We start from the raw sequence: 12140 nt of genomic DNA, 5'->3' as shown, positions 1-12140 counted from the left end.
CAAGGGATAACGTGTGTTCGCACGATGAACTCAAAGTGATACCGAACCAACAACGTGATCTCGGCAATAGCGCCTTACTGAGACGTTCGTGTACAGAAGTGTGTAACGTGCACCGATAATAGACGAAGAACCAAAAAAACATCCAGCCAACGGCAGTCCTTCAGCCACAGACAGCAACTTGTTAATGTGAGAGGTTGAGTGAGATCTACAAGAATCGTGCGTTGCCACACTAACACCAATACTAGAATTCAATGCAATAGTGGTCTATAGAGAAGCATATCGAAATGCACAATGCATCGGATCTTGTCCGTCATTAGCAACACTACAAGACGGTAACGATGACTTGCTTGGACTATGTAGGTTCATTGATGCCAGTGAAGTAAGTCTGAATGTAAATAGTCTATTTAAAAATTGTTGTAAAGGGATATCACTCCAGACTGCTAGTTTATCCAACTGATAACGGTCACTGCTAGCAGAATAATGTAGCAGTCACAGGACAGATAAGTTGGTGGATGGTTCTAGGAGCAGAGGGCGCGACTTTACCACACTTCATTGGACTACTCAATCATCGGATCCCAACCCATTTTTTTTAACTCAGAGAAACTCTGCGCTACAGCCCAATCTGGGAGAAACGCGAGATTCACTCACGTCTGCATAGGATAATTATTATTATTCCATGAGGAGCCTCCGTAGCTCAGTAAATATAGACGAAGCCCTTTGGTCGGAAAGACCTGGGTTCGATTCTCGTCTACGACGTGGGGAACCTTTATCTGGTCTCTTTCGACTAAAGGCGTTATTTTTTCTTCCGGTAACTCGGATTTTTCGTCCCCCAGAAGAGGCAAACCGGTCCCGTGAACACACACGGGTATAGTCATAAATATACTTACGACAAGGAAGGCAACGGACATCTTGCTTGATAATCATCTCCTTGGTATAGAAGAGTATGCTGCCCCACCAGCCATAAAGCTGAAGGGAAAATACATACATTATTTGGGAATGTTTTCTCGGAAATTAGTACACTCGGGGAAAAGTACGCCACTCTACGCAACCCACCGTACACGCTATTTACTTAAAGCTCCATCTACACACACACACACTGTCACAATCCATCCATTACACATAGCGACATCTACCGCTACTAATAGTATTTTTTGTCTGCAAATTTCGTGTGTACTAGGGCTGATTTGCTTTTATGTGAGATGAAAATTCCGAGTTTACAGGAGAAAAAATGCCTGCTATCCCCGTACGAATTTGGCTAAATTGATCTTCAACTGAAAAAGCCAATAAAGATTTCTCTCGTGACGACGAGAATCGAACTCGGTCTTTTTACAGTCGAAGGGCACAATGTACCATCGTTCTTCTTCCAAACTGCACTGCGGAGACTTAATAATATTGTGCGGAATGCTTTCGCAACAGTACGGAGGTCATGCTTTAACGAACTGATGGCTAAGTTGCTGCTAGTAGGTGAACCCAAGTTGGAAATAGTAGAATGCTGTTCTCCATTTTCAATCGTCACTAGTAGTTGCGTTCGTGTTCAGTACCTAAGATTAAGATTTACTGGTGAACAGCAGCAGAAACCTGCCACACTCTGTTTGTACCCGCAAGTGGTATTATTGATTCCAGTAAGCGACTAGAATCCAAACAACTACAATGGTCTTCCTTTTGGTGATCTAGAATATTGTAGCGTTTACTACAAGGATGCAGTGACAGTTCTAACTTCTACGTAAAGTGTGTGTGCGTGTGTGTGTGCGCGATTTGCATCTTACAGGTTAATGCAACGGAAACAGCTGGAAAAAAAAACAAAAAAAAAAAAACATCGATATTTGATTTTAAATAACGAAACCCATAAATGCAGTCCGTACATACGTTGAGTAGTAGCAATGTGTTCTCGATCTTACATGATTTTAATTTTTCCACTGACAGAAATCGATTCGCTACGAAAGAATTATCTTTTCTTTGTTTAAAAACCACACGAAGTTCGTTATTTGTTCGTCGCAAATTCCCGAGTGGCGTCGCCAGATTTGAAAAGTCAAGTAATAGAAAGGAAGAGGAGGGCTAAAAGGTCAGAGGACTATGCAGGAAGGGATTTCCTAGCAACAAGCAACCATGACTAACTTGTTGACTCATAGAGCGTCGTATTTGCAAAGAACACGTAATATGTAGGGCGAGGAAGTTACAAAGGTTGATTTCCGTCCTTCTTTCTCTGTACGTTTCCTTCTGGAAAAAGTCAAGCAACCACAACTCAGCACTAAGCAGAGATTCCGCAAAGTACAAATAAAAATTTGATATCTAATAAGCCCTTCCTTTTAATATGCTTACGTAGGTTAATTATTTCTTTAATATTTCTTTCTTGACTGTGAATATATATAGGTAGGCAACTAGTAGAATAAAGATTCCTAAGCAAAATGCTATTATCATACATTTATTCCAAAGAAAATGTAACAAGAAAGCCTCATTCAGAAGAAACAGAACTCTGAATTTACATCAGAGAAATGGGTTTGACTGCTTTGTGTTCATGTGATCTTGCGTAACTAACCTCGAGTGTAAGGCCTTGGCGTAATTCGTTTGCTAGTTCACTGCAATCATGTATGTCATCGTCTGCTGTTTGTTTCGTTGAGAGACAACTAAATTAATTGTTTCTTGAAAGTATTTTGATCTACAACCACATCGTACTCAATCAAAGAGAATGGTTGCATTTTCCTACAAGGTTAGTGTTGTTAACTGAGAAGTATCCCTCACACTGGAATTGTCTTGAAGGCAACTCTTCAAATATTAATCTCAAAATTGATACCAGCTCATCCTGAGATGTTTCTTCTTCTTTTTTTATTTTTTATTTTTAGAAGCCCTTCTGATTTCTAATTAAACGATTATAAAGGCAGTTCCTTTTCAAAACAAGTCTCATTGCAAACGTCAAGGCACAGGTATTTAACTGCTTGTAAGCAATTATTGAAAAAAAAAAAAATCGTTCTGAAAAATTTTGACTCGGACAAGTACGAAGAGTATGTTTGAAAATTTATTACATTTAAGTACACAGTTATTATTAAGCAATAAGTTTCTTAAATTTGAAATCTGTTTTACAATTTTATTTTTAGATGCGACAGGTTCGAGTGTTAAGAGTAAATAAATAAATATATATATATCGGTTTTAAGTTTGATATTAACCGAATTTTGATACGAATAACTTCCCGATCTATAAGTAAAAAAAAGAAAAGAAAATTCAAATGGAATGAAGGACCCCATGAGGTCCCAAGAACGCTACTCTAGACAATTAACAAAGCAGTTCAGGAAACTTTCTGAGCTTGGCAAGCGTGGAAACAATAAAAAATTCTTGTTCCCAGTTTACGAACGATCACAGCACTATCATGTCAATTGCAGTTAATCCTGACTACCTTTTTTTTTTTTTTTTTCCCTCTCCAATGGTCGAACAGAGTTCGTCCATTTCTTTCCTTGCTTATATCCTATCGTATATCCTCTCGACCAGCTTCCTACTGTTCATACATTGTATTCTTTTTACACGGCGCGCAGCTTATAAATCAAACATGTCGACAGCAAAATGCCGAAATACACAGCAGCACTATTGATCTACCGATTTCTTCTTCTTCAATAAAGGCAGAGCGATCAATTGTCACTAGACAACTACAGAATAGATCTTTTCACCTTACTTACGTTTTTATTATTGAACGAGAAAGAAAAATTGCATCACTAGATATTCACTATCATAATGATTTTGTTTGTCAGCGTCTTCTTTTTTTTTTTTTTTTAATCTCTCAACACGTAAGCATCAGCCTAAAGGTCCTTATATTCACTTATCAATGTTAATGATCCGGTATAACCTTTTTTCGTCGTGGATGCCAAATAACTACCATTCTTACACGTGTTGTCCTAATAAAACTATTCCACAAGCCTGCCATTACCTGTTTGAGTTCGAGAGAGAAATGCTTGATATTTTAACATTTGTTTCATTAATATAAATTACTTCATTTTTAATAATCAATTTAAATAATAAGTTTTACTCGAAAACTTAGTTCTTTAATTTAAAAAAAAAACAACTGATTTCTAAGATTTATTTTGTTGGGACTTTTTGCATTCTGCGCATAAACAAAAAGGAGAAAAGACAGACCATCAATGTACCCGCTAAAGGTTTGCGTACAGGAATCAGGGACCTGAATCTGGGGGAGGGGGTGGGGAGTTAAACTAGAATCTGAATTTGGAGGCTAAGAAAATACGAAAGCATTTCCAATGTCCCCCCCCCCCCACACACACACACGTAAATCAGCATCTAAGACAAATTCACCATGTTTGCCTCTGGAAATCCAACATTCGATCATATCATATGCTCTGTATTGCTTTCCCAAGTTCTGAGGTCCTCTAAACTTGATTTACCGCAGCGATAGATTTTATACCCAAGAGCAAGACCCCTAAACTATGAAATTGAATCTCTTGTAATCTTTTAGATTATTGACGTCTCCATTGAACCGTACAACATCATAACATTTCTAGAAATAATGTAACACCAGCATATGATCATAATCAACTAATTTAAAATACAGTTTAAAAATAATAAGTAATTGTTTAAAATAATATTGAATATTCAAATATGTATAAATCTATTAATCCCATCATAACATAGAAAAAAACATGAAAGATATTTCCTCCGTGATCTACAAAAAAAAAAAAAAAAAAACTCATTTTAGTAGTCCAACAATAATTCGCTACTGAGGTCAATGCTCATTTATCATAGGAAGCACCGAATAAACCATTTATTGTTAAATACAGTTAAATTTACATAATTATTGTAGACTAGCATTTGTATAATTATACTAAAGCAAAATTTCAACTCAAAAATAATCCGAAACATTTTGTCATATAAAAAATATATATATATATATATATATAGTAAACATTCCATTACTGAATACTTATATGGACAAGCGAGTCCACTCAGTAAATATGTTGCTTGCATTATTGCGCCATTAATATACAAGCAAAAAAGACAACTCAAAACTATTTACCAGGACTTTTTTTTCCCTCGAACTCTTTTACACTAATATTGCTACAAGCTATCTTCTTATACATAAGTCCAGCGATAACTGACCTCCCGAATGGGGGGGAGGGGGAAATCTGGCCGCCTTCCAACAGCTGCATTACAGATCACAAGGATGCAGCAAATACTGCATTTTAAAATAAAAACAATCTGTAAACAGTAAACTGCTTTCATTTTTTTTCTTCTTCCATATTCATAGCCAAACGACTGCATTGATATTCTTTTCACGTTAATTTCTCACGATAATCGCATTGCACTACAATGCCACCTCATGGACGTATTAGTGAAATAACAAAAACAAAAATAATAATATTTAAAATTCGCTATGCAAATACCAATGAACGCATAAACGAATTATTTTTAGTTTCACTGTATTTATTTTCAAATGTTAAAAGTATTGCATTTAAATAAATAAATTGCATTTATAAATATTATAAATATATAAAAAACATCAAAATAAAAATTAATTTCTTTTAAATTAAATAGTTTGGTTATTTTCACGTTAAGATATTTCAGTCATAAACATAAAATATCAAACGAAAAAAATACGCGTTCTCGTATGCTATCTCAAGCACCAATTATACATCAGCAAAACCCACACCATATGGAGTGCAACATCCTCAAAAACAGCGTACGTTTACAATTCGTTTCATAATCCATAAGCCCACATTTTGAGCTACAACACTAAGGCATCTCAAGCAGGCACTTTGGAATTATACGATTCTGCGCAATCCGATAAACAAACATCGTGTTAAACACATACCATAATGGCTGGCATTAATAGCAAGCAAAATACGATGGCGACATATTCTAAGGAAAGAACTTCATTAATATCTTTCTTCGGAAGTATTTGAAAACTTCATTCAAAAACCGTATTTTGATTACGCACTCGCTTTCGTTAACGAAAAACTTAAAGAAATTTAATCTTAAGTCGCTTTTAAAAACACTCTAAACAAAATACTCGAGTTTTAACGAAAAATCTCCTTGTGTTAACAAAAATATGCGTTTTGGAGAACGACTCCTTGCATCCATGTTTATTTTTCTTTCTATATTATTTGTATTCTTACATACAACTAAAACAAGATAGTTTCGTTTAATTAATGACCAAACAAAGAATCGATTAGTCGATGCACTAGTTAATAAGCAAATAACTAAGCATTTAAAATGTACAGCTTTTATCGATCAAGAGGATAAGCTCTCAGAGAATGTAAGAAGCTGCACTGATGGCTGGTGAGAAGATGAAGGCTCTTTCTCCTCCATTGTTATCAAGGCACACGCCCAGTCGCATCAAAGCCTGCAGAAACCGTTCACACAGCAATAAAGAAACATTAAACATTAGCGAAGCACAAAAGCCACGAAGGTATTCTAAATTCCAACAAGCATATTATATTTAAGCACTTCATCCACACACTGACAGCAAGAGAAGGATGGGACGCCTACCTCGTATTTCAGACCTGTCATTCGCAACCACGTTTCCACCTTCAAACAAAACGGCGAAGCCGAAGGCAGGGTTGGACATCGGGTGAATTGGTATAAATACACCACATCTTTCTCAAAATCAGTTTTGTGAGCACCTTGCCTATTTCTATCATTTGTGGTCCCACCATTGGTTGTAGCGTTGGTAGCAGGAGTTTCTTCAGCCGGTGTGCTGGTCATGGCGGCGTCTGTCAAAACGAGAGAGAGTTCAAAATGGCGTGCCACGCGAACGGCAACGATGAAGCCCCCGAATACAGTACGAGAACAATCTTACTCCCGAACGGCGCAAGCCACCCCTTCACACTTGTCTTCACTCACAGACGGGAGACGCGCGCCAGTAGCGTCTCTTCCAACATTCCGCTTTATTCTCACGATGATGACGTCACGATCTCGGTCTCGCTTCGATCTCACGTTATAGGCAATAGAAGATTTTTCTTTCCGGGGAATTTCGAAAGGGAAACAGGCAGTTAGGAAAGAGCTTGTGGTGATTTCCTTGTATTTGTATGAAGGAATGTTCTGTGATTCATTCTCGTTTCAACTTTCTCTTTTGGAAAATTTCTCTGATAAAAATCACGAGCCTATGTAGTGGCACTGTTTTTTAAATACGTTTTTTTTTTTTGCTGAGGTGAATAGGCAGCATCTTTTCCATGCGTTTAACATCCATGTAATTAAAAACAATAAATTTTATGTCCAGAAAACTCACAAAAAAAAAGTGATGTGAATGGCCTTCAAACGGAGATAGCATATTAGCAAATAGCGAACCAAAATATGAGCTTGCCTTAATTAAGCTTAAAATCAACATAAAAAAAGTAAGATCGAGATTTAGTAGTCTAAGTTTTAAGAAGTGCTATGGAGCCTAAAGAATTGTTGGTGTTATCTAGAGAGGCAAGTTCTTTCCACGTTCACAGAGATCCTTTATTGGTCTTTGCCACATGACTTTACTCACTTCATACTTCGCTGACTTAAAACAGTCTCACGGTGGCGCTATCTGTCTGCCAGTTGTGCTAACGACCTATTACATCCTTAATCCTGCTCAACTTGTAATCAGTTCAAAACAAATTAACCGAAGCACGCTCTGGTTGAACTTCCTCGTAGAAAAGGACGCAGCGTGTGTGTGTGTGTGTGTGTGTGTGTGTGTGTGTGTGTGTGTGTGTGCGCGCAATGACGCTAAAATTTCTTTCTAAATACAATAAATGAACATTCGAGAGTGTTCGTTTGTTTTTCTAGAAAGAGTCAGTGCTCTGCAATTTCTACCAACATAACAACTGTTTATTATTCATTACAACCAGTAATGACACAAAATGATACTCGTGTCATTACATTGTTTCAATTTGTGTTTCGTATAGCTGGACGACAGGCGGAGATGTGTTGCGTTAGCTATTTATACGAGCTTGTGTAATTATGTTGGATTAATATATTCGCTACTGAGCAATTATTGAAGAAATCAAGAGCGGAAAACAGCTGGAAAATTATTTAATTTTTTCCCATTTTATTTTGGCAGCCGAACGATATTGTAAACGTATAATCTCGACCGCATTCAATTGCGGTCGAGATTATTATTTATTTTCTCAATCTGGAATATTTACAAAATAATGAATATTTAATAACATTCTGATTATAGTCAATTGCAAAACCACATACGAAGATAATTTTATTACAAATATAATAAATAATGATATTAAATTTGTTATAAATAATCAGCGGAGTTCTCTTTTTGCAAATCTTAGAAATTATTGAAGAAACAATCGGTATTTACATAAAATAAATACCGTTATTTATATAATATGCAATACTGAAATTAATAATGTTCTTTACAAATTACTGCTAAAATAACGTGTAAAGTTTTTTTTTTAATATTTGTTTTTATTTATTTTAATTTAAATCAATTTTATCATTGCTTAGTTCAGTAAAAAAAACACCAGGAGTACAAAAGCTTCAGTGGCAGACGAAGTAATCGTAATTGGACTAGTCGACTAGTAATAAATAATTCATAATATTAAATAAATAAATCTCTACAACGGCTTTCAAAAGAGATATTTTAATGTGCTTGTTTTTAATTGTTCAGTGCGTACCAAATATTTTTGCAATATTCGGATTCAAGGTAACTGAAATTAATATACAGTTTTTTAGAATACTATCTTTAGGCTTCTCTTCTGTACTAGATAGCCTGAACTTGTTGACTTCGTTAATAATTTCAGTAATAATAAACAATCGATTGTACAAAGATTCCTAGTTTGAAAAACGACACAACTCATTTGCCTTATTCATTTTCTGTTGTGAATGAGGGTGAATTCTGCTAGCTTAATTTTTATTGAGATGGGTAAGTAAATATTTACAGTTAACTTAATTGTGTCATTTGTTTGTTCATAGTCTATGTCAATCGGCGAGTGCGAGAACAACAACAACAAAAAAATAAGTTACGTTTCGAAGTGAGAATTCTACTTTGATATTTGATTGTAAAACGTATTTTAAGATTGAAAGTCAAATGTACAGCAGAGTGCTTTGGTGTGTGTGTGTGTGTGTGTAGCGGAAAGGGAGGGGGGAGGAGGTAGAAGTAAATGTGTTTATCCGCATGTTTTTTGTTTCACTTTTGTTGCCTAAAATTTATGCCTTCCTGTTTTTTCTTCGCTTTTTTTTTAAAGTTTACACGAAAGAGGAAGCCTTTGTAGATGTCAAATTGTAAAGAAAATAAACTAGTTGAAAGTTTATGGTTACATGCATTAAGGAAAGGAGTTTAGTTTTGCTTTCCACCATTTATCATATTATTATTATTATTATTATTATTATTATTATTATTATTATTATTATTTATTATTATTATTATTATTATTATTATGGGAACAAAGAGAAAATAACGACCTTAATATATATTGCAATGTCAGAACACAAAATACTGACAGCAAAGCATTTATGTCACTATGCAGCTTTGCTAAAACATTATTTCGATGCCAACTACAGGACAGTCAGAAATACATACCATATAACAAGACCTCAGACTACTAATTATATCACATATACATTCCAGTTCAGCGACGCATCAATACATTCCAAATTGTGTGTGTGTGTGTGCGCGCGCGCGCGCACGTGCACAGACTTCTCAATCATAGATTTCGTAGCTTCCCAACACAGCAAAAAAAAACAATAAATAATAACCAACTGGTGTCATCCTCAGATAAGCTTACATATAAGCTTCGCGGATGAAAGCAGAGAAATTAGTTCTCATCCAAGATGTATCATATGTAACCAAGTGCATGTAATGTACGTATCACGTGTAAACCAAAGTATTTAATATATGTATTCTATGTAAACAAATGTATGTAAAGTAAGTATCATATGTAAACAAATGTAAGTAATGTATCATATGTATTCAAATGTATGTAATAACTGTAACAAAAGTATACAATATAGAGTGATTATATCCATTGATATTGTATATATAGAGTGTAAAATTGCAAAGAAACGTCTGTAATAATCATCATTATGAATGTTATAATAATATTTGTTGTAAACAGTTATTGTTATTATTATTATTTAAAAAAAAAACTTTAAGTACGAGAAAGGATTTGTTATGCATAATTGTCTTCATATAATGTATGTATTTTATCTGAGAAATAATAATAAATTATTATTTTTTTTTTTTTTTAAATATTATTAAAATTATTATTATTATTATCATAATCATTAGTTCTAAACCAGATCACATATGATTGATTGTGAATACGATATCAGAAGTTTAAAGGAAGAAAAGAGGGCACTGTTATTTGTTTTTGTATGTTGTTATAATTTATAACTGTACTTTATATTTCTGATAAAAAGCGTAAAATGTACATAATTAAAAAAAATCAAAACTTTTCATGTCAATCATTTTCTCCGCTTATCCCTATAGTTTGGTGTCATTAGAACTGTCATATTTGTTATATTTATATTTATCTCTCAATTAGACATATATTTGCTGTTTGCTACTTTACAATCCTTTACAATGCTCATTTGTATGCAAAGATAAAACATAAAACTGGTTTTACTTTCATCGGGAAAAAATATTTGTAATCATCTAGCCAGGTTGAGGTCAGTTTTAGATTTTGCATAATAACATGTGAGGTTTGTGAATAGTGTCCGCTTTTTCTTCCCACTCTACGAACTACTGTTAGCTGTACTGCGTGACTCTGGCGTATCACTTACTCGCCTGGATTACACTGCACTTGCGCACCCCACTCGATGGTGCATGCACAATAATCAGCATAAATAAAATAAGTATAAAACGCACGCCTGAATAATGTAAGAGTAGTATAATTGAAAAGCCAATTAGACACACGGATGTAAATTCATGCAATACTACTCGATGGAGCAATAAATGTAATGGAATAACTTCTCCACAGAATATCCTGCGTATTTGCGGATAATTTACATTCTAAGAACTAATAAACGGTGGAGTTGTTCAAAAGATTCACCTAGCTTCAGTGCTCTCCGTTTTTATTATCAACATTTCAGATATTAGAGGGTTTTTAAAATTAATATTGTGTTTCTTGTCAGCTTTTTTTCTCTCTTTAACTACCCGAAGAAAGCACAAGGTTTTCCATATCTCTTTATCTTAAAAAAATGACTATTTAATTATCTTTCATTATAATAAAAACAGACAATTGTCATGAAATTAATTTGTGGTGCAGTAAAAATAGAAGTAATAAATCTCAGGCAGATATGGGAGAGAGAATTTTACTTTAGCAGGAAGATCAGTGTCTATCGATTTAATGCGATTAGAGATCTTATACTGGAGTTCATATCGGAATTTTATACTAATATATACATAAAAATCGCTCTCTCTCTCTTCTTTGAATCGTAGTTTGACATTTTTTTCTCAGCCTTGACGCTCAAATTATATTTTCTTTTCCTCCAAACGTATTCTAGAATCTTCATTTTTTTAAAAATCTAGTTCTTATATTCGTTCCGAAACAAAATAAAAATGAAATCATAGTATTTTAATATCGAGTCGGATATTATGCACGTATGCGAAATTTGAAGAAGCTCTCAATGGGGAAATTTTAGCTTCACTTTGCAATCAACCATGGCAGAAAAGGAAGGAAATGCTTTGCGAATCTTAAAAGTACTTCCTGAAAAGTACTTCCTTTCTTCCCAGAAATGAAATAAGATTTTATTTATTTATTTTTTTTTTAAGAAATAAATGACGTTTTCTTCAATAAGCAATTCTGTTTCGTATTAAAGCAAGAGATTACTACTTACTATATCATCAAGCTCCAAATGACTAATGAGGATGACCATATATAAGAAATACCGAGGACAGCCATCCTTTGTGACGTCATTTGTGACACAAAAGCATGACATCATCAGTAGAAAGCGAAACTGTTTGCATTTCCTAAAATCAATGGAGAGAATCACTTTCTTTCAAGATAGGCACCAGGGATTAATAAATCAGAAACAGGGAGATGGCAGTTCCTGATAATTCCGTTATCATAGGCAAGAAACGATGGTTTTCAATTATATGAAATCTTATGAACCCTGGTTCCCTGCATCTATCGTCGACTCCTTACTCCATCCCCCTCTCCAGTTTCCCCCGCAAAAAAGTATATGGAGAAACAAATAAACAAACAAAAATGGTTTCTTGGCT

General features: G+C 34.5%; 1 protein-coding gene across 2 annotated transcripts in view; it reads right to left on the bottom strand.

Moving 5' to 3' along the window:
• LOC150098416 (failed axon connections-like) overlaps nt 1-12140 on the bottom strand; it is a 78040-nt gene that overhangs the window by 51935 nt on the left and 13965 nt on the right. The window contains exon 1 of one of the 2 annotated variants that reach the window (XM_090404882.1): nt 6485-6866. The exons of the other annotated variant lie outside the window; for it this stretch is intronic. Within the exon in view, the coding sequence (XP_090261008.1) occupies nt 6485-6700 (216 nt within the window). The 5' untranslated portion in view covers nt 6701-6866. Of the gene's footprint in view, nt 1-6484; nt 6867-12140 lie in introns of those variants that run through there. 2 annotated transcript variants of the gene reach the window in all.

This window comes from Typopeltis vanoorti, chromosome 15, assembly GCF_054136105.1.
Source record: "Typopeltis vanoorti isolate ZY-2024b chromosome 15, IOZ_Tvanoo_1.0, whole genome shotgun sequence".
Classification (NCBI taxonomy): Eukaryota; Metazoa; Arthropoda; class Arachnida; order Uropygi; family Thelyphonidae; genus Typopeltis; species Typopeltis vanoorti.
The sequence above is the reverse complement of the archived record's forward strand: the minus strand, read 5'-3'. Positions and strand labels throughout refer to the sequence as shown.